Source organism: Symsagittifera roscoffensis, chromosome 2 (genome assembly GCF_963678635.1).
Source record: "Symsagittifera roscoffensis chromosome 2, txSymRosc1.1, whole genome shotgun sequence".
Lineage (NCBI taxonomy): Eukaryota > Metazoa > Xenacoelomorpha > Acoela > Convolutidae > Symsagittifera > Symsagittifera roscoffensis.
Window position 1 is genome coordinate 61,114,499 of NC_087063.1, and position 23,869 is coordinate 61,138,367.

The 23,869-nt window shown below is 34.9% G+C and overlaps 1 protein-coding gene across 8 annotated transcripts in view; it reads left to right on the forward strand.

Moving 5' to 3' along the window:
- The window catches only part of LOC134839534 (innexin unc-9-like), a 46,546-nt gene that overhangs the window by 22,282 nt on the left and 395 nt on the right, over window positions 1–23,869 (forward strand). For 4 of the 8 annotated variants that reach the window (XM_063855117.1, XM_063855119.1, XM_063855118.1 and 1 more), the window contains 10 exons: window positions 12,818–12,951; window positions 17,864–17,950; window positions 18,294–18,439; window positions 18,782–18,908; window positions 19,349–19,542; window positions 21,570–21,670; window positions 21,942–22,152; window positions 22,582–22,822; window positions 23,111–23,263; window positions 23,397–23,558. In XM_063855117.1, the coding sequence (XP_063711187.1) occupies window positions 12,818–12,951; window positions 17,864–17,950; window positions 18,294–18,439; window positions 18,782–18,908; window positions 19,349–19,542; window positions 21,570–21,670; window positions 21,942–22,152; window positions 22,582–22,822; window positions 23,111–23,263; window positions 23,397–23,558 (1,556 nt within the window). Of the gene's footprint in view, window positions 1–5,573; window positions 6,925–8,171; window positions 8,516–11,917; window positions 12,074–12,817; window positions 12,952–17,863; window positions 17,951–18,293; window positions 18,440–18,781; window positions 18,909–19,348; window positions 19,543–21,569; window positions 21,671–21,941; window positions 22,153–22,581; window positions 22,823–23,110; window positions 23,264–23,396; window positions 23,559–23,869 lie in introns of those variants that run through there. The other 4 variants (XM_063855120.1, XM_063855123.1, XM_063855122.1 and 1 more) reach the window with 4 other exon arrangements.

Below are 23,869 nucleotides of genomic sequence, written 5' to 3' on the forward strand. Positions count from 1 at the left end.
ACACAAAAGATGTTCTTTATAAAAGAAGTTAAATTAATTAAAACACATTATGATTAAAATGCCCCTAACTAAAATACACATTAAGAATTTTTGATTATTTTTGATAGACTGAGTACTGTTGTCTCATATTCACGCAACGAGCAGTGATCATCATGGGTCTACAAGTTTTTCATATATTCTTTTATTTTATACGCATTTACTTTTCTTTGTTCCAACCCTAGACTTATTTTATGGCCCTAAGCTTAGCTAATTTAGCACGTTTCATCCGCAAGGGAGAAAAAAGATCAACACAAGAGATGTTCTTAATAAGAGAAGTTAAGTTCATATAAAAAGACCATGATTAAAATGCCCTTAACTAAAATACACATTAAAAGTTTTTGGTTATTTTTGTTATACTGAGTACGGTTGTCTCATATTCATGCAACGAGCAGTGATCACGGTGGGTCTCAAAGTTTTTCATATATTTTTTTTATTTTATACGCATTTGCTTTTCTTTGTTCCAACCCTAGACTTCTTTTATGGCCCTAAGCTTAGCTGATTCAGCACGTTTCATCCGCAAGCGAGAAAAAAGATCAACACAAAAGATGTTCTTCATAAAAGAAGTTAAATTAATTAAAACACATAATGATTAAAATGCCCCTGACTAAAATACACATTAAGAATTTTTGATTATTTTTGATAGACTGAGTACTGTTGTCTCATATTCACGCAACGAGCAGTGATCATAATGGGTCTACAAGTTTTTCATACATTTTTTTATTTTATACGCATTTACTTTTCGTTGTTCCAACCCTAGCCTTATTTTATGGCCCTAAGTTTAGCTAATTTAGCACGTTTCATCCGCAAGCGAGAAAAAAGATCAACACAAAAGATGTTCTTCATGAAAGAAGTTAAATTAAATAAAACACATTATGATTAAAATGCCCCTAACTAAAATTCACATTAAGAAATTTTGGTTATTTTTGATGTACTGTTGTCTTATATTCACGCAACGAGCAGTGATCATAATGGGTCTAGAAGTTTTTCATATATTTTTTTATTTTATGCGCATTTACCTTTCTTTGTTTCATCCCTAGACTAATTGTATGGCCTAAAGCCTAGCTAGTTTTGCACGTTTCATCCGCAAGGGAGAAAAAGACCAACATAAGAGATGTTCTTCATAAAAGAGGTTAAATTAATTTAAAAACACCATGATTGAATTGCCCTTAATTAAAATACACTTTCAAAAATTTTTGGTTGTTTTTGATAGACAGAGATTGCTGTCTCATATTCACACTACGAGCAGTGATTACGGTGGGTCTCAAAGCCACCGACTTTTCAATAACGAGGCCAAAATTCAGCCAACTCACCAGGCATTTCCTCAAACTAGTTTATTTTCAAAATCTGATTTTTTCAGACCTAATAAAAAACCTCGCTTCGTTTAGCACCTTTCAGCCGCAAGGGAGAAAAAGATCAACTTAAGAGATGTTCTTCATAAGAGAGGTTAAATATTTAAAATGCACCATGTTTAAATAGCCCTGAATTAAAATACATTTCAAAATGTTTTGGTTGTTTTTGATAGACTGAGTACTGTTGTCTCATTTTCACATTACGAGCAGTGATCATGGTGGTTCTCAAAGCCACCAACTGTTCAATAACGAGGCGAAAATTCAGCCAACTCGCCAGCACTTTCCTCAAACTAGTTTGTTTTCAAAATAAACCGGCGACCATGAACTGACAAACGGCTTTTTAACTGCTTCTTGTCAATGTCGTCTGGAAAATGTTCGCTAAAAAATACTCTACTTAAATTATAGAAATTTTCGCTCAACTTAAACACTTTTAATTTCCCGTAATATAAATTTCGTCTACTATATACAACCCCACTCTTCTTGCCATCGCAGCCATTCCAGATTTGAATGGCCATCTTTATTAGACAGCAAGTTACGTTTTGCAGAACTGAAGGTTTTTCGGAAGTCTCCAGGGGTGAAAGAAAACTTCTGTTCCTTGAAGCATCAATTCGCAATTAGCGACAATTCTTTACAGGCGACAATTCTTAACACGAATAGCTGGCTACTGTACAAGTAGCAGAGAATTTTCCGACCACAGTTTTCAAAAAACTACAAGAAAACAGTTTTTCTTTTCAAATTAGTATAGTTTTTCTGCGTAGGGTGAGAAAAGAATCTCGCAAAGAATTATGTTTTAGGCTTATTCGATAGTCAGAGTAAAATAGGGAACAGGCTAACTGTTTTTGAAGAAAATGTCAAACCAACTATAACGGACAAAAAAAGTTAAAGGAATCACAGGAAAAAATGAATTTAAATCAGGGGCTGGTCTGGATTTTTTGTGAGGCGTTGAGCAAAAATTTTTTGATAACATACCTTTGAGTTTTTAATTCCAAAAACTACCAGCGCTCTAAATGAAGCGATCAATAAAAAACAAGGTTTGATAATTTTTCAAAGAACATATAAAAAAAATTGGATTGATCCTCATTTGCTCGTCTAAAGAACATCAGTTTTTAAAAAACTATGCTTTATTATATCTAACATTCATTAAATTTTTCAAATAATTTTTTTAAAAATTATACGCATTCACCTTTCTTTGTTTCATTCCTAGACTTATTTTATGGCCTAAAGCATAGCTGATTTAGCACGTTTCATCCGCAATTGAGAAAAAAGATCAACACAAAAGATGTTCTTCATAAAAGAAGTTAAATTAATTAAAACACATTATGATTAAAAAGCCCCTAACTAAAATACACATTAAGAATTTTTGATTATTTTTAATAGACTGAGTACTGTTGTCTCATATGCACGCAACGAGCAGTGATCACGGTGGGTCTCGAAGTTTTTCATATATTTTTTTTTATTTTATGCGCATTTACCTTTCTTTGTTTCATCCCTAGACTAATTTTATGGCCTAAAGCCTAACTAGTTTTGCACGTTTCATCCGCAAGGGAGAAAAAGATCAACATAAGAGATGTTCTTCGTAAGAGAGGTTAAATTAATTTAAAAACACCATGATTAAATTGCCCTCAATTAAAATACACTTTCAAAAATTGTTGGTTATTTTTGATAGACAGACTATTGCTCTCTCATATTCACACTACAAGCAGTGATCACGGTGGGTCTCAAAGCCACCGAATTTTCAATAACGAGGAAAAAATTCAGCCAACTCACCAGCACTTTCCGCAAACTAGTTTATTTTCAAAATCTGATTTTTTGAGTTACGTTTTGCAGAACTGAAGGTTTTTCGGAAGTCTCCAGGGGTGAAACAAAACTTCTGTTCCTTGAAGCGACAATTCGCAATTAGCGACAATTCTTTACAGGCGACAATTCTTAACACGAATAGCTGGCTACTGTACAAGTAGCAGAGAATTTTACGACCACAGTTTTCAAAAAACTACAAGAAAACAGTTTTTCTTTTCAAATTAGTATAGTTTTTTCTGCGTAGGGTGAGAAAAGAATCTCACAAAGAATTATGTTTTAGGCTTATTCGATAGTCAGAGTAGAATAGGGAACAGGCTAGCTGTTTTTGGAGAAAATGTCAAGAAAAACAATAAAATTGACAAAAAAATCAAAAGTTTTTGTTTCAGTTTTTTTTTGTCAAACTTTCTTAAAGTTTATAAGTATATGAGTCCCAAAATGACACTACTATTATTCCCGTATCTAATGTAAGCGCAGCAGAGAAAAACGTCTTCTTTTTATCAATTTGTTTTTTGAATAGTAGCTTGTTACAAATTGTCGTCTATTACGAATGGTCGCATATGTTACTAATTGTCGCCCTGCCCCCCTGTTTCAGTCAAAATTTGAAGTTTAGTGAAAATGGGTCTCTTAAAATTGTGATTAAAACTTAAGGTTTTGATCGTGCCAGCAGGTCGACAAAAACTTCCATTTGTGCAAATGCAGCTTGTTTACAAAAATTAAAATCAGATTGACTAATTGGAACTAGAGTTTCCTACCTCTCCCATTACTTTCCTCCCCTCCAATTATTTTCCTGCTGCAATTTTTTTCCTGAGCCGAGAGGGTAGTAGGGGGAGAAGGGGGGCTGGTGAGTGTACGGGGTTTGCTTTTTTCTTAGTTTGGTTGCCATGTTTCAAAAAAGCTCCCCCTTTGATACTAATTAACGACAGCCAAAATTAACCATAAAATTTTTACGGCGCCAATAGATTGCCCGCTGAAAAAATTGAAATTTATGCTTTACTACCATTCAAAAAAGGCTCAAAAACAGCCAGGGGTGGATTGAGAAATTTCTCGGGGGTAGGTGTGCGGACTTTCAAAAAGTGGTGATATAGTACAATGGGGGGTAGGGTAAATTCCAATAGCTCGATTGCTTTTTGCTATACTTCGTACATTATTTATAATTTATTTCAAAAGCCAAATTTTTTGTCGAAAGAAGTGTAAAATTTGAATGTTTGAATACAATTTCATTTGGCAGAGTAGTTTATTTACAAAACTATCTTAGTAGTAGTACAAACTGATTGAAAATGAAATGACTATGTTATGCCTTATAGTTCTGAGATTTAATACATGCACTATACTCAAAATTACCACCTATTGTAACATATCACCCAAAAAGTATGCCGAATTTCTTTAGGTCGACCAAATTGAATTTTTTGCTCTCTTAAAGTAATAAAAAGTTCCTGTTTGGGCCAAATTTTCAGCGCCGCAGACAACAATTCAAAAAACAGACCGAAAAAGGCAATTTTAGACATTTTTTGGAATATTCTGACAAAAAAGTCGCAGTTGCTTAGCTCGCGCTCCCCCCCCCCCCCCTTAAAATTAAGGCGCCTTTAGAAAAATTTTAGGGCCCGTCACCAAAAATAGATATCTCAAACTAGTACAAAAGGGGAACCCTTTGGGTCGACAGGGGGTCGAATCAATCATTGAGGGGGGACGTACGTTTCCTCCCCCCCCCCCCCTAAATCCGCCCCTGAAAACAGCAATGCTTTTCAAAGTTGGTCATTCTAGGGTTTTGGAACAGCTCGAAATGGCTGATCTAAAAACATTGCCAAAAATTTCGTCAAAAATTCTTGTGCACACCACTGCCTGTTAAAGTATAATGCAGAGTTTTCAATTAGTATCTTTTAAAATCAGTATAGTTGGTCGCATTAATCTGCACGCAAACCCATATATCAAAGTTTCCTAAGACCATTAATGGTGTCAGTAAACGCGTCTACTTGCAGCGAGTAACAATTAAAGAGGAAGCTTTTGTCATATGCATTAAAAAGTCCAACAGCCTTCTGATAAAATTATTAACAATATGTATGTATAGTAATTGAGTTTTAGTTAAAAAGATAATGACATTTAACTTAGATCTCGTTATAAAACAGGAAACAAAATATCGAGCTAATGATATAAATTGAGCTAATCAGAACTTTCTTGCATCATCAGAACAATCGTCTTTCAGCTTCGCAAAGCAAAAATCAAGTTGGTCTGCGCCATGTGGTTTAAGAAAAGGAAAACTGCTTTTGAATTATTTATGAAATTAAGTTGGAAAACTCATTCTTTGTTCATCTTATTTCCCAAACACGTGCAAATGCTGACAACCGATGTTCATAAGCACATACGAAAAAAAGTGGAAAAAAGTTATTGTGACATTATCAATTTTTTATCGTTTTTTCTTCCGTCTGATTAAAGAAAACTGCTGTTCTGTTCAGAATGTTTTGAAACAGTTCCTTAGGCTGAAAACCGAACCAAAGTATAATTGAAACATCAGTTACGGATTTTTTCAAATACATTTAACGCTTTAGATTTATACAAGAATTGATTTTCCTCCAGTATATTGCGTACCATTTTTAACAATTCTTGATCGCAAACCATGGTAATTAAACAACATCCTTCAACTCGCTTTAAATATGTTTATATTGAATATTCTATCATTATTCGCATCCTTTGTATGCCATCTGAAATCGTTTGTAATACTCTGAGCCATAACTGGATTGCAACTGGACCAAAACTGTCGATTCCTGTTTGCCAAAGCGGATCAGCTCTGCACCTGTTCTATTAAAACTCCGGCCTCATTAATACATGACCATTGCTTCATTTAGTCAGAAACTACTTTTCTTTCCTAGTTTTTGTCTCTTTTTTTATCCCCAAACAATAACAAAACTGATTACAAGCTAGATGATTTTTACTCAAACAGAAATTTGTTACCTCAAAAACACACGTGACCCTACATTTACTATTCGAAAACTTAAATCTATACACCGTTTCTAAAATTTCTACTTCAAAATTTGTTAATTCCGGATGCCATTTGTAATCACTCAACGTCCTGTTGAAAAAACGACTCAGATTTGAATCTAATTAGAGATACTTTTACAATTTAATCCAAATTTTGACAACCTTTTTGCATGGAACCTATATCGCATTCGACCATTCTTTTGACCAAAACGGAACCCCTGGAAAATCATCGAGTGGTTGCTGATTTTTTAAATTTGTTGTCTGATCTATTTCATTTATCAGTACTTTTGGCTCATTTTGCGGAAGTTACTTGTTTTCCGCGAGCAGTAAGTCGCGATCCGAGAATAAAGATCGGAGCATATTAGTCATTCGTTGCGAAATCCAATTGAAGATAACTCGTCAATTAAAAAGCTATCTGTTATTCGTGAGCTGTTAGTGGTAACAAACACACCGGCACTAATACACGAAAACCGGTAAAAACTGCGCGGTTGAATTGTACTTCGAATTGTGCATGCGTCGTAACTTCCGAGTGGATGTCTTCCGATGGGATTAGACGACCACTATGAGAAGCATTTGAAGTACTTTCCGAACCCTAACCACTTCAAGAAGGACTTGGAGTTAGATCTCTGCAGCAGTGGTAAGGCAGTAACGCCCCACATCCAGATCAGTCCAGCTACAGTCGCAGCTGCCGCATCATCCCCCGCTGGACCATCAGGCGCCGGATTCACTTCACATCCACACCCGTCCGGCACTGAGAATAACCCAAGTAATTTGCCTGTCTATTATAACTATTATAAGATTTATCATTTGGCAATTATAAACTATTCAGACACTATATGGATGTCAGTGCGCCATGGCAAGTCGCAGCAAAAGATCAATCGTTGCCTCTTTTTGTTGAGAGTTGCCGTGCTCCTGGATTGTGATGAAGGTATTGCTTAATCGAGAAACAGCGATAGTTAAACGTGAAGAGCTGAATTTGCACCTCGTTTTTTGGTTCCTCTTTCGTTGATCAAAGCCAAAGATCATAGTTTTTTTTCAATTTATGAAATGGAATCATGACTAAGTAGTTTCGTGCGTATTTAAATTTTTGGAGATAGCAGTTTGACTTGTTGGAATTTTGCTCAATTTTTGCAAGAGGTAATCTTATTGACCGACTCATGTTTTCATCTAATTATGATAAGTATATAAAAAAATCAGAGTTATAAGCTACCGTGGCTCTCATTGTCAAACCTTATGAGCCCGAGTAGCAGTCCTGGAAAAATGTTTTAAGAATTACAATGGCGACAATGATAGCCAAAAGAAGTACCATTTTTAATCTGAAATTTTAAGAGTTTGATAATAAATTCAACGTCTCCCAATAAAAACAATTTATTTTAAGTTTTGGTTAACAGTTGACGCAAGTTCTTTCAAACCTTACTCGGCTCTTGTTTTCATTGAAGGGCTATAAACTGGTCTGCGGTTGTTTATGTTAACCCTTGATTTTTTGGGCTATTATTTCAAGCACCTAGATTACTCCAACGCACGAAACCGACAGCAATACCAACCGTAAGTTATTTATTCAATGGAGCGAAATTTCCTAATAGCTAATAAAGCTGCTCAAACTGCGACAACCAACTAAATTTTAATGACTATACTCATTTATACAAATAAAGAATATATCTTTTTAAATAGTGAATTTCGTAATTTCAGTACCGGAAAAAACTTTAAATCAAGTAACCATCATATAAAATATCGTTTTCCTGTTGCTGTTTTCGGCTATTAGAATGTCTGCATTCAAGTGTAGCTAATTTTCATGTTCTTTATTTCCTAGAATTTTCTAAAATTTGGCAGGCGTACTAAAGAGTTATTTCTAGTTAGCCTCATGCCCGTTTTGAGTTAGTTTTTGTGCTTGCAGTTAAATTAGGCAAACATAATGCAATTTCCCTCAAACGCAAGAGCTGAAAAATCTCAAGTTGCGTCCAAGGAAACGTTTGAAGCAGAATGAAACTAAACATGTTTATGTTTGAATATCCACATTCAAGACCCGTAAGTGCTATCAACACTTGAAATGAGATCACCCAGAATGCAAACCCAGAGTTTTCATAATAGCTAGAAAGAAATCAGTTATTTTATTAGTCCCAATTTGTCTTTTTGCTTCATTTAAACAAAACTACTTATTGCGCTGACATAACCACAAACTGCAGCTTTATTTTCGACGTTGTTAGAGGCGCTTAAGAAACTGGCTTTTGTCATATGGTCGCCTAACCACCTCTGGCTAATTAAGGTTCGTGGGTCAGTATCACGTACAAATCGTATTTCCTTCTAAATTTGGAGCCCAAATTTGTATTACGTATCCTAACTTACATGCCTGAGGACAGGTAATTTTAGGGCTTTCTAAAGCTTTTTTTTCCAATTGCAATTGTTTAGCTTCAAATTTATGTTATAAAAAATTATGATTTTGACACAACACTGAATTCTGTCAGCGACACAGTAAGATTTTCATAAATTTTTCAAGTATTGAAACGTTTAAACTTTTCAACACAAACACTTTTGTATTTGTAAAACTGTTTGGACGTTACATACGCAGCATAAACCTACAACAAGACTGCTCGTATCAGGGCGAAGCCCTGAATGTTCCGACTGCCTTTTAGGGTTTTTGGAGCAGCAGTAATAACATATAAAAATTGAATGAAATAAAACAAAATGAAATTTTTTATTCTAAAATTTGAAATTTTTAATGAAAATCATCCCCCCACACGCCATATAAAGTACAAAAAGAGAAATTTCGTTCCTGGTAACAAATCAATTGTGGCAAATAAGCTTCGTTCAACCAATTTGGAACGATTTATAGGACGGATTAAATCTCCGCTTACGCGTTAATAGCGCGAATAATATCGCTCGTTAATTGTCCCAAATTGGTCAAAATGGCAATCTTCAAACCCTCATAACTTTACGAAAAATGATCACAGGTGAAATATCTTTTCAAATTTAAGCTCAGGACAACAATACCTTTTGAATGATATAAAAAACTTCCGTCAAAAATGGCTAGTTAAAAAGTCGAAATTTGTCTGAAGAAAAAAAAACCCACCCCGAGCACAAATATTCCGTTACTTTCGTATCGAAAGTCGGAACAAAAATAAAACTTTTTGAAATGTTTCCTTCCAAATTTTGACTTAATTTAAACTGTTTGGACGTTACTTTTTGTAAAACTGTTTGGACGTTACATACGCACCTAATTAACCCACTAAAATAAAACTTTTTGAAATGTTTCCTTCCAAATTTTGACTTATTTTAATTGATAACTTTCTTTTGTTGGCTGTTGTGCAGTAGCGTGCCAAGGGATGGGGGGGGCTTCTCCATCAATTATGGTTGCCAACTTTTTTCAAAGGGTCCCCCTTTGGTATAACTTTACATCAATTTTTGGCTGACCAACCGGAAAATTTTTCTCAAAGGTGCCTTCGGCGCCAATCTAAATTATTTTGACGGAGGATCGCGCGATGAAAAACAACAAACTTTTTTGCCAAAACTTTCCAAACTTGCCTGTTTTTTGAAAAATTTGCTTGTGGAAAATCAAATTGGTCGACCTAAAAAAAAGATCCTTAAAACTTTCAAAATTTTTCGAACCCCCCCCCTACAAAAATTTCCGCGCACGCCAGTGCTGTTCTGCAAAGAATCGAGTAGTTAATTATCGTTCAGACTAAAACCGCTAGAGGTGCAAAGAACTTTGACCTAGGTTGATGTGTTTTTTTTCACGAAAAATCAGTTACCACAATAAATATCAGACAGGGTTCAGAGCGTTGATTCGAATTCAAGAAAAAATTCGAATCGACAAAAAATCGCTCGTTTAATACTCAATGCACAAAATTATTACGAGTGACCACATATCATGCACTCATATTTGTTTCAAATTAAATAGAGATAAGCTAATTGTTAATATTATTTTGAATCAATTTTCGCACTTCATATTCGATGTTTTCATTCCAAATGAAGTTTATCAGTTTATCAAAAAAATTTTGAGAAAAAACTATTCCAGTCCAAATAAGGGGCACTCAGAACGGAACATTGAGCGCTTTATCTTGATATGCAACGAATCTGGTCATTATTTAGAAAACTTTAGAGTGCTCATAAAACTTAAAAATTTTTTGCACCTTGATGAAAAAAAAATCGTTTTACAATTTTGATCAGTTTTTCAGAATTTTTTAAGTAATCTGAAAAAACTAGTTTTCAAACCTAATGATGGGCAGCTGCAGTATTTTATGTTCATTCATCACTAAGTTTATAGGCTTTGTTTTTCTTTCCAAATAATTATGGAGTTAGAGAAAAATATACAAACCCAATTTGATCTTCCGCATTTTCGATGCCCTACTGGTTTCTCGTAGAAAAGTCATTTTACCCTCCTTGTTTTCAAGTTTTTTTTTGCAAATTTACCCTAAACAAATTGGTGTGAATTTTTAAAATGTCTACCCAAAACTTGAATTTAGATTTTTACGAACCAATAAAATCTCAAACTTCAAAATTTTTGAAACAATTCATTTTTTTTCAACCAATTTTTTAAATATAAATTGATATAAATTAAGAGGAGAAGAATCTATATCATCTATAAAAACTTTACGCTGCCTCGAAAAATTAAGAGGGTAGTATTGAAAAACTGTCCGCGCAAAATCAGTTTATGTCATTAAACATCAGATGGTTTTTTTAAGTTTTCCTCTATTAACAATTGAGACTGTAACAAACATTTTTAAAATTTTGTCGCAAATAAAGGTTTTTAAAGTTTTGCTGTTGCGATTACATATTTGCTGCGAGTTATACAGGAGCATAGAGTGTACAGTTTGTCAAGAAAAACTTGAATCATACAAAATACTAAAACTATTAGTAACCAATTAGTTTAAATTGCTAATTGTTCCGACTTTCGTAACGAAAGTAACGGAAGATTTGTGCTCGGGGTGGGTTTTTTCTTCAGACGAAATTCAAATTTTTAACTAGCCATTTATGACGGAATTTTTTATATCAATCGAAAAGTATTGTTGTCTTGAGCTTAAATTTGAAAAAAAATTACCAGTGATCATTTTTGGTTTAATTATGGGGGCTTAAAGATTGCCATTTTGGCCAATTTGGGACAATTAACGCGCGATATATTTCGCGCTATTAACGCGTAAGCTAGATTTAATCCGTATTAAAAATCGTTCCAAATTGATTCAAGTTAGCTTATATGTCATAATTGATTTGTTAATAGGAGCAAAATTTATCACTTTGTACTTAATATGGCGTGTGGGGGATGTTTTTACAAAAAAAATCTCAAATTTTTTTTAAAAAAAAATCTTAATTTTTTTTAATTAGATTTAAGTTTTTCATGTTCTTGTTGCTCCATAGACCTGAAAAGGCAGTCGGAACATTCAGGGCTTCGCCCTGATACGAGCAGTCTTGTTTATCTTACCATCTCTCCCGAAGAAAAACGACGAAATCTCCAACATAAACACGAGACAAAGAGCGAAAAACTATTCAAAATCATATAGTTTTTTCTCAAGTATAAAAGTGGCGGAACGATTTTCAACGCGTTACAGTTCACAAAAGATACAGTTTGACCTGGTAACGTTTCAAATCAGAGATAACGATTAAAAACTGCAATGTCGTGTCATCTGTATACTGGAAACTTAATTTTTGTGTCAGCGGGATCAATACTATAAGCTATTTTGACAATTTCGATTTTGGCATTTTTGAGTTTTGACATTGGTTAATTTTGGCATTGGTTCCGTTACTGAATACTCGGAATAGAACTGTTGCGCCTATATTTTGACCATCTGGAAATTAACCAAGCGAACTGTAATGTGACGCGGCACTCATATATCTGTCTACTGAACGCTTAACTTCCCTTACAACATTAGCCGTGTTAGAAAAAAACTAAAACCATATTTGCCAATTCCCGCATAAATTTTGAAGTAAGAAGAAGAAATTTCAATTCCCAGTGATCAGTTTGCTCTTCTCAATTGTTTTTCTCGCCTTTAATGTTGGTTATTTGTCTGTTCCGAAGTAAATGGGCCGCTGTGTAAAAATGATTTTTTAGCGATAATCAATATATATTATATTATTCAGATTTGAGATTTCAATACTATCGTAATTAACAAAATACATTGTTTTTCAAAATGGTTCGGCTGAAATTGGCAAGAGAAGATGGCTCGGTCAAAATGAGATCATGATTTTTTTTGAAACGCCAATCTGAGCAAAACGATAATTATTATAAACTTGTAGAAACAAACTGTTTTGAGCTATTGTTAACGCGGCAATGAAGTGTTCAATGTCAAGTCCCACACACTAACGCATGATTGCAATATATCCGTCCTATACAACTTGATTGCCGGTTGTCGTTTTGTGAGAGTTGTCGCTTTAAGCGAGTAGTTCCACTTGTCTTTTCTTACCAATTGTTAAATTTAGCTTTAAAATTCGCCCTAATTTGCATCATACGACCCGAACACTATACTATTGGATAGACTTGCTTTACCTGTCTTTTCTGTTCCAATTTCAGACTGGAGATTAGTTCTCCTGGACAGTAATTTTTTATAATTAAGTAAAAATTATATTTTACCATTCCGAAAACATTTTGACATTATAACGTGCTGTGTAACAATATTCGTTTAAGCAATAAATTTTGCTTACATACTTTTGTTTGTTTTCCTCTCTTCTAGTGGAGCACCTGATTATGTTCCCGCTGCGTCTGGTCAGTGGCATTTCCCAGATCACTGGCACTGGGGACGGGGACTTCGGGGACAGACTCAACCACAGATACACTCCCATCCTACTGATCTTATTCGCAATACTCGTGAGTCCATTTTTGAAGAGTACAAATATCTACAATGCAGGTCTGGTAAAAATAGAATAAAATCGAGATTTGGGCTTCAGTGAAAATGTTTGTCAGAAATTGCTATGAACAGTTCTCTGTGCATAACTTTTCGATATTTTCGTTTTCGTGGATGTTTCGGTTTTCAATTTCATAATTATTGTGCACAGAAACAAAATTTATCCACTAAGTTATAATTTAGGAACTCTAAAAAAACCGTTTCAATGTTATGATGCTAAATTAAAAAAATATTTTCGAGACAGTCTTAGAAAAAATCTCTAAACATTTTGTGCTTCCTGCGAATCGCAGAGGAGCTAACTATCTTGTCGCAGAGGTCTTAACAGTCTTGTCGAGGATAGTCCAATTGTACTCTCTCCCCACATTCCAGACTGTGTTACTTTTGTTGGGTGAAGCTCTTTTTATTACGACGCAAGGCCGTTTTTTGCGTCTAAAGTTTTCACGTGGCACCACTATTGCAGCCGTAATTGGTCAGGCTATGGTAGACCTGAAGCTAGAGGTCAAGTGAGAGCTCGTCCTCACACGCAATCATTAACATGGCATGGGATCGAATACACGATCTGACGAGTTCATAGTGAACGGCTAACCACTATTCTGAGTGCGTCTTAAATGCCTATGCTAAGTGCCTGCACCTTGGTGCCTCATTTTACGCTGTAAGCGGCTGCTGATCCTCCGAGGTGCTTCTAATATCCATCCAAGGAGCTGATTTAAATTAGAAGTATTGATAACAACGCTGTAAAATCATTCCTCGACCGAAATTCTTTGCTACTCTAACCAAGCCCCTTGGACAAAAAAGCAGAATAATACAGGGACAACGCTTAGCCCTATAAGCGGACAATTTGTCTTCCGCCAACGGAATGTTCCAATTTCGAAGAAAATACCGGAATATTTATGCTTGGTGTTTTTTCTCAACAATACGAGGCTCAACTATGAGCTGGATAGGCACAGAGTTTGTTGTCTGTAGGTCATTCGTGTGACATAAATATTGTCAAAATTCCGTTAGTTGTAAGTGGATTTCAAAATGGTAACACTGAACTAAGAGTTCGCATGTTTAACAAATAAAAGCTAGAGCTAGAACTGTTATCTAGCAAATGTAGAACTTAAAAGCAAGGACGTAGCCATTTTTAGTGGAATCCACGAAAAAATTATTTTTTGATAAGTTAAAATTGTGGATGTACCCCTTTTAATTTTCCCAGCATTCGCGAGAACAAATTGATAAACGCAAGGAATGGGAAAAATAATTTTTTAAGATGAGCGTTAAAATTTGCACAATGCCGCAGATAAAAGTCCTTATGTTTTTTCGGCATCATTGGTTAATTACTCACTTCATCTCATACCCTGACATTCTGTATAGATAATATTCATTTCATCCGGTATCCTGAATCTCAGTATAATAGATATTAAAAATCCTGAGCATCCAATAAGGCTCAATTACGTTGCATTATCTGCACATAAGATGCTCAGTTCAAACCTAGTCTCCAAAATTTTGACCTAAGCATGTTGCGTTATCAATTAAAAAGGTTGCCAATTCAAACTTCGCCTTACCAGTTCTGGGATGTTTTATCTCGTATATCGAATTAAAATTTCAATTAAAATCTTGCATTTAATCTGGAACTTAGCTTAAAAGAAGTACAATGATGGCTTAGAGGTAATAAATTCCGCTTACGATTTGTAGCTTCCGTTTACAGTTGCGGGTTCCCCACCCACGAAATTTTTCATACACATATATTTTCTTTGTTTGTGGATTCCACAAACACTTCCTGACTCTGTTTGTGCACTGTTTGCGCGCAAGTCGTTGCAGATTGAGCAAATTAATCTGTTTTTGGAGCGATTTTTTTGAGCAGTTTAGTGTACTAGCTATTTGTTCAAGGAATCCCAAATAGCGGGGAAGATCGAAGAAAATTAACAAAATTTCGAATACCGCGACAATTGTAATGTTGCGGAGTTCGCCAGTTGTTCACAAAATACGCAATCGAGCCTCCTAGTGAGACTAGTTTTGGTTAACACATTTTTTATTATTTTTTACCAGTTAGAAGCTATCGACAGTGCGAGAGCAAAACTAAGTCAATTTTTACGAGCTATTACTTGAATGAAAAGTCAAGCTGGATGCGCACTTGAAACCCATCATCTAAACTTTTCCACGAGTGAACTCAAGTTATTTAAATGAATGAAGTGAAAATTTTTCAAATCTGCACTGACGCGATCTTGAGTGCTGATTGAAATTATCCGGAATGAAATTGTAAAAATAAACTTGAATTAGGCGTAAAAAAATTGTAAAAACTCTGCTTATTCAGGTTTAACTGTTTTTACACACTCATGTCTCAATAAACACTAAAATTTAAATTCAAAAAGTCGAAAAAGGTTTGCTTTTTCTTTTATGTGTATAAACTCTAAGTTGCGTGATCTTCGCTTAACAATTATAGTTCACATAACAAATCGAAAAAAAAACTGAATTTCTTAAATCTACAGGTTGGCACTTTTTGGAGAATTGCCGTAAAAAAGAAAGGACACAGTCTGGTGGGACAAAATTTAATTGGCCGAAAAACTGCGGAAAAAGACAAAGTGATACTTATTGAATGAAAAGTTATTCTTTTGCGACGTCTCGGAAGCTTCGAAAAATGAACCAGATTTATTTTATCAGCCAGCAAAATTCAATCATCTTTGGTTAAGAAAGATCTTACTGGACGAGTCAGTGCCACGAATCTAGAAATTTGAAAATTAAATATATAAAAGACGCAAAAATTAAAGCTAAATTTTTTTGGGAAAAAAACTACCATATTTTTGGGAAAGGTGTTTTGGAAAATGTGTTTTTTTTTTCAAGCGCCAACTTTCAAGCGACTACCAAATAAGCTTTTTCATCCCAATTGGATCACTCCAACAGCAAATGTGTTTAAGAAAGGGCAATTTTCTGGGGAAGAGTTATTGTAGTCATTTATGGAAACCTCAACTCAGACAAACGTTAAGGACCACTCGAAAACTAAATAATGGAGAATGATTATCTGAATGAAATATACCAGCAAGAAAATGCCAGCTGCCACCCCTCAAGTTGCCAAGTAAAAGGTTTTCATATTTCGAATGATCGGCCCCTACAATTACCAGATTTTGACATCAACAAAAAAAGTATGGAATGATATGAAACGGAAGAATCGTGAAAAGCAACTTACAACAATTCGAATACGTTTTCGTTATTTGTCAATTGTTGAGTTTTTTGGCAGTTCCGAACGACTACATTCATCGTTTCTATCATAAATTTCCTTGTAGAGTTAATGCAGTTTCAAACAACAATTCACAACATACCAAACACTTCAATTGCTGAAGTTTGTTAAATTTTTTTGTATTTGTTAATTAGTTATAATTTTTTTGTAAGTTTTTGAAAAAAAAAGTAAAAATTGGGTGTTGATATTTGTAGATTTTTTATTTTGCGAAACATTTTTTAGTCAGTAAAATTCGAAACAGCACTGTATATATACATCATATTGCAAACCAAGCAAATTATTTAAAGCCAGTTTAGCGTAATATTTTTGAAAACTTCCAACTTCATAATTTGCTTCGATTCCGTTCAATTTTGCCAAGCTTTGGCAAATGTTGCTTTGTTCTCAACGCCATTTATAGCGAAAGAAATTCAACAAAAATCAATATTTTGGTTTCAAAGTCAAGAAGTTTTGTTTGGCATGTATACAGCATTTTTCTACCGTCTGCAGATTATCAATGCAAACAACACAAGCTTGAATTATTTGACGTCTGAACCCCTTCTGAAGTTTCAAAACTACCAAAAAGTTTGCAAAAGAAATGTGGCAATCACGTCTTTTTTTATAAAAACAATCATCGTTCGCAAAAAGTGGCATCGTGCAAAGTTTACGCGACTATGTGAAACGAGTGAAAGTTCGTTAATTATAAAAAATTGAATAGTATTACAATTTTGTCAGGTTTTAAGTGGGAAACTGTTTTCAGGTGTTTCCTGTTCTCAAACGTTACAAGTTTTGGGCTCTGCCTAGTTTTAGAATGTTAATTTTCTAGCGCACTCACGAAAACTACAAATACAACAGAAGAACCATACTCAACGGTTTTTGATTTGGCTACAAATGCATAGCCAGAAGCCAAAATTTTTTGTGCCACTGATACAGTGCTGATTTATATTATCCGGACAGAATTAACAAATCTTGAATTTTCAAACACGTTTTTCTCAAATTGGGTTAGGATTAGACAAAAAAATGAACAGAAAAGAATTGCTTAGAGTTTCATCAGAATTAATATGGTTTATTTTTTTTTTCTCCGAAATTCTCAACCAAATTTCACCCCAAAAATGGGTCATTTTTGCTTTTTTCAATTAAACAAGAGTTACGCTGAAACTACTTCGTTAATTGATAAAGAATATATATCACAAGAAGCCTCTTATATAGCCCAACAAAGTTTCAAAAGTGTTAAATCTCCTAACTTTAATTAAATTGTTTAAAATTTGTTTTTAAGCAAAGATTTTGGGTTTTACATGGTAAAAATCACGTTTCTTGACTATAAAGCAAAAAATTTTTTCTCTAATACAGGTTTTTTAGATTTTGTTGGGTTGTGTAAGAGGCTTCTTGTGATATATATTCTTTATCAATTAACAAGTAGTTTCAACTTAATTCTGGATTAATTGAAAAAAGCCAAAATGACCCATTTTTACGGTAAAATTTTGGGTGAGAGTTTCGGAGAAAAAATCAAACCGTATTAATTCTGATGAAATTCTAACAACTTTTTTCTCTTCATTTTTGTCTAATCTTAACCCAATTTGAGAAAAACAGGTTTGAAAATTCAAATTTTGTTCGTTTTGCCCGGATAGTTTAAATCAGCACTGTATCACGCACCTTCATGTTGTTTGTTGTTTGATCTTTCACAGGCCAGCACTAAGCAGTATGTGGGTGAGCCAATCAACTGTTGGGTACCTCAGTCCTTCTCAAGTGCATGGACCACATACACCAACCAGGTAAGACCCCCTGCCAGACACACAACAAAACAATTATCGATTAACAAACAAGAGTCTTAATGTGGAAAAACTGAAATATGAGCTATAAATTTTCATTTCTATCATATTGTTTTAAATCTTATTGAACTTTTTCGACATGGAGATGTGTTCTTTTGTTCATTCAACCCTATTCAAAAAATATGACATATATAAATTTCAAAAACATTTTGCTGAAGTTTGCTAAACGCAAAAAGAACCAATAAAAAATTGTTTTTATATCAAATTATTTTAACCATGAAACGATTCGTCGACGTTTCGATTTTTATGAATAATTTATTTCTAATTTTGCAACTGTGATATGTAGATGTGTTGGGTGTCTAACACGTACTACCTACCCCTGAACACACCAGATGTGGCACACCACCCCATGAAGCCCAATTCATACATCACCTACTACCAGTGGGTGCCCATTGTACTCACCATACAGGCCATGTTCTTCTACATACCCAGGTAACACTCAGTCTAACAGCACGTATGTTATGTTTCCGTAACTGATAACATAGCACCTATGTCATGTTTCCGTAGTTTAAAGCAGGTTTGATCAAAAAGACGACCCAAACTTCCCCCACTTCCCACACCGTTCCAGCCGACCAATACACTTTTAGACAAGTCTAAACGCAATTACGCAACCCTGTCCCGAAATCAATTTAATCTAAGCAAAACTGCCATCAATTTCCAAAATTCTTTCTGCCTCTCGTAGCAATCAACTCTCCTCCTAAATTGAGCACTAATAATTTAACACATCCTCAATTTCTTAGACTCTATTTGCACATATTTCACTATCTATTCCAGGAAGCTGTGGCGCATGGCGGGAAAGAGGAGTGGGCTGGACATTGACAACATAGTGGTTACTGCGACTACCTTTGAGAATGCAGTGTCCAATGAAGTGAGAGAGAAGACCATTCAACACATTGCTAGGGTGAGGACCAGTCACATCACTTCTTCAATTTCTTTAGATGCGATTACAAATTTGTTTTAAAATCAAAGATATGTTTTAAGACTTCTATAGTTCTGACCATGTTTTCTCCTGAATGTTTGGCACCTTTTTCACTTTGAACAACAAAAGCTGACTGAAATTTTGCTTCAAAAATAATCTTTCAAAATGAGATGCAGAAACAACTTGTTTTCAAAAAAAGGATACGTTTTTGATGCAAAAAAGTAATGCACGCCTCATACATGCTCCTTCAGAATTGGTCGTTTCTTTTTTGGGCTTCAAAACCGCTCTCAAAATTAGTTCCAAGCTCATCGGTGTATGCGTAGGAATGTGTTCAGATATGCACTTGCTAAGCTATTTTTAAATTAATCCAATTTTTTTTAGAATTACCTTTCATCCGCCCTTAATTTTTGTTTGTGTTTCAGCACCTGGACCGCTACTTTGGCTCTCAGCGGGAGTACCGGAGGGGTTGCTGGCCCCAGTGCAAACAGGTGTTCTGCTTCATGTGCAACAGACGCCAGGGCACCTACCTCTGCATCTTCTACCTGTTCTCCAAGTTCCTCTACATATTCAACGCCATCGCACAACTATTCGCCCTCAACGAGTTCCTAGGACACAGGTCACTTTTACTTCAATCATCAAATTCAATATAACTTCAGTTAATAATAATAACAATATGACTTTAGTTTTGTTTATTAGTTTGAAATATAATATATTTGAAGAGCTAATTTAAGCCTTTGATTATTAGGAATAATTTGGAAAATAAGTAAAAACAGCCTCATTAATCTCAGAGAGATCAACATGCAAACATAACAAGACTGCTCGTATCAGGGCGAAGCCCTGAATGTTCCGACTGCCTTTCAAGTTTTATGGAGCAGTAATAACATTTAAAAAATTAAATGAAATAAAACAAAATGAATTTTTTTTCTAAAATTTGAGTTTTTTTAAATGAAAATCGTCCCCCCACACGCCATATAAAGTACAAAAGGATATATTTCGTTCCTTGTAACAAATCAATTATGGCAAATAAGCTTCTTTCAACCAATTTGGAACAATTTCTATGACGGATTAAATCTCCGCTTACGCGTTAATAGCGCGAAATACATCGCGCTTTAATTGTCCTAAATTGGCCAAAATGACAATCTTTAAAACCCCATAACTTTACGAAAAGTGATCACAGGTGAAATCTTTTCAAACTTAAGCTCAGGACAACAATACCTTTTGAATGATATAAAGAAATTCCGTCAAAAATGGCTAGTTAAAAAGTCGAAATTTGTCTGAAGAAAAAAAAACCCACCCGAGCACAAATATTCCGTTACTTTCGTATCGAAAGTCGGAACAACAAGACTGCTCGTACCAGGATGAAGCCCTGATTGTTCCGACTGCCTTTTAGGATTTATGGAGCAGTTATAACATAAATATCATTAACAAATTAAATGTAATAAAAAATGAAAAAAAAAATTGCTAAAATTTGAAATTTTTTTTTTGAAAATCATCCTCCCACTCGCCATATAAACTACAAAAGAGTATATTTTGCTCCTTGTATCAAATCAATTATGGCGAATAAGCTTCTTTCAACCAATTTGGAGCGATTTCTAAGAGGGATGAAATCTCCGCTTACGCGATAATAGCGCGAAATATATCGCGTTTTAATTGTCCCAAATTGGCCAAAATGGCAGTCTTTAAACCCCCATAGCATTACGAAAAATGATCACAGGTATATATCGTTCCAAATTTAAGTTCAGAATGATATAAAAAAAATTTGGTTAAAAATCCGAAATTTGTCTGAAGAAAAAAAACCCACCCGAGCACAAATATTCCGTTACTTTCTTATCGAACATCGGAACAAAAAATTAAAAAGTAACTTTTGTGAACCCTCAAACAATCCATAGAGCTAGGAGGTGTTTCTGATCCAAATGAGAATTTTTTTTTTCAATCATTTTCAAATGCAAACCAATGTGCTTCTCACTTAACGTTGCCACAATTCACATTAATTGTTCTATTTTTCGATACAGAAGTAACGGATTATTTCTGCTCAGGTGGGTTTTTTTTTCTTCAGACAAATTTCGACTTTTTAACTAGCCATTTTTGACGGAGTTCTTTTATATCATTCAGAAGGTATTGTTGTCCTGAGCTTAAACTTGAAAAGATATTTACCTTTGATAATTTTTCGTAAAGTTATGGGTGCTTAAAGGTTTAAAGATTGCCATTTTGTCCAATTTGGGACAATTACCCGCGATATATTTCGCGCTAGTAACGCGTAAGCGGAGATTTAATCCGTCTTAGAAATCGTTCCAAATTGGTTGAAAGAAGCTTGTTTGCCATAAGTGATTTGTTACAAGGAGCGGAATCTATCCTTTTGTACTTTATATGGCGTGTGGGGGGATGATTTTCCTTAGAAATATTAAATTTTAGAAAAAAAAATTTCATTTTGTTTTTTTTTAAACATTTTTTACAACTTTTTAAAGTTATGACTGCTCCATAAACATTAAAAGGCAGTCGGAATATTCAGGGCTTCGCCCTGATACGAGCAGTCTTGTTCTCTTTTAAGTTGAATTAGCTTAACTATGAGTCATTGTAAGTTACCTATCGTTTTTCTAATGTAAATTATAGGAAGCACCAGAATAGCGTTGTAACTTTCTGCAGGTACCACATGTATGGCATTGAGGCACTGTTGGACTTCATAAACGGAGTCAGCTGGCAAACATCCCACCGATTCCCCAGATTCACACTCTGCGACTTTTCCGGTCAGTGCAACATACTTCATAAATTGACACTCTATTATATCACAACCTCTCCCTATGACTGTTACATACTTCACGAGGTCTCATAAAATGAATCTTGTCGACCTTTAAAAAAGCCTAACTTTCGAATTGTTTATTAAAAGATTCACTCTGCTCCCCGAAGCCGAAAAGGTTTTAGATATAAGCCAATTTGAATTAATTGTTTTCTTTTTGATCAAAATAAAAATGGATTTTTTGTTCACTTTTCACTTTGTTCACTTTGTTCACTGTTCAGTGCGCGTGATGGGCGTGCACATCCATGACTACACAGTGCAGTGTGTGTTGAGTATCAATCTGTTCAATGAGATGATCTACTTCTTCATCTGGTGGTGGACTGTCATAGTCATTTGTCTCACAATCGTCAACTTCTCCGACTGGGCCTTCAAACTAGTCTTCACCGTGGACAGGATCGCATACGTCAAGAAACACCTCAAGTTCATGGACAGGTCAGTTATGCAACACGCAAATGACATATTATGTATTACATTGTAGGTTATGTAAGACGAAAATTTTCATGTGACAGAGGTCAGCTATGGACATCGCTTTTTCTTAAAAAAGCTTGTACTTGTTTCATGAGAAGCACAAAATTAGTTTTTTATGAACTAGCGATATCTCAATGTTTACGCTATGCTGAAAAAGAAACTGAATTGAAGGCTACAAACCCACCTATTATATTAGATTTTTTTGAAAAGGTTTTGGAATTTCAGAAACAAGACATCATCTCTTCAAATTTAAAAAAAAATCGATTTTAAAACAGCTATTTTCAAAATTTTCGAGGGCTAAACCAAAACATGAGGATACGTTCCAAAAAAAACAAAAAGCACTCTTCTAGGAAAACTTAAAAAGAAATTGATTGACACTCATATTTTGTTCAGATACGACAAGACAGAGCACCGGAAACTGATCAACACCTTCGTGTACCACTACTTGAAGAACGACGGGGTCTTCCTCATCCGCCTGCTGGCCAAGAACACCAACACCCTCATGACGTCAGAGATAGTGGCCCAGTTGTGGGACAACTATAGAGAACGTCACAGAGACAACAGACGACTGGACTACTCCAAGACCCCCACTGGACAGAGGCTGAACAATGACTCGAACGGAATGCTATCACAGGCAGGCACCACTTTCAAAAATTATATTACTTAATATTGCCAGTCAAGTATTGTCACAAATATGCTATCAATATTCACAACACAATCGATGCTGCTTTCAGAAAAGTAACAACATTAGAGGCAAAATGTTCTGTTTCAATTTTTTTTCCTCGTTTTAATTATAAATTTTTTATTTAGTTGCATTTTTATGCAGCTAAAGATTTACGAAAAAAGTTATACTGTAATGAATGATAAGAACATTCAAGGAAACTTCTTTTTGAGTTAATTTAATATTTGTTTAATGTCACAGGGGAACAATGCTCGAAGGAGAAATAACAACATGCCACCTCTGAATGACACTGTTCCCAGGGGGAGTAATCAGCACATGTACCCACTGACAAGCATGGGGTGGAGTCCTCCTCCCCCTCCACTGACCGGACAGCCGGGGGAGCCTTACTTCGGGGTAAACCTATACCAATTTGCCCAACTTCATGTAATCGTTAAAGCTGGCAGCTGGTTTTGCATAGTTATAAGAAATAAGATTTGAAAAATGTTGAAGAAAAAATACAGCTAGGAAAAGAATTTCGAATTTTCAGATGTTGGATGACTCCTGCTGGCAGGATGAGAAGTTCAAGGCCGAGATGAACAGCAACATGCTTCACAGTCACCTCCCTCCCCCCTCTGCACCCCACCAACAAGGGGGACAGCAACTTCCTCCCCCTCCCATCTCTCATCAGCTGGGACTGCCCAACATATCGGTCAGGAGACATCAGAAAAATATAACTTTAATAAACGGAAACAGACATGCAAACGATACTTAAAACGCATATTTAAAAGACAAACGATATAATAAAAAAATGATTTTCAGTTTATAAACATGTTTGCGAACTGCTTCGGCACCAGTTGCGAACAAACATAACCATAAACAACTAGTAAAAAACATCTCAAGACAACTAAGCTTGCAAATACATGTTTGCGAATGAACCCAAAACTAACTTGACAAAAGTTTCGAAATTGAAAACCCAGTTAACATGAACTAACATGGGGGAAAAAGGACATTTTGAATAAA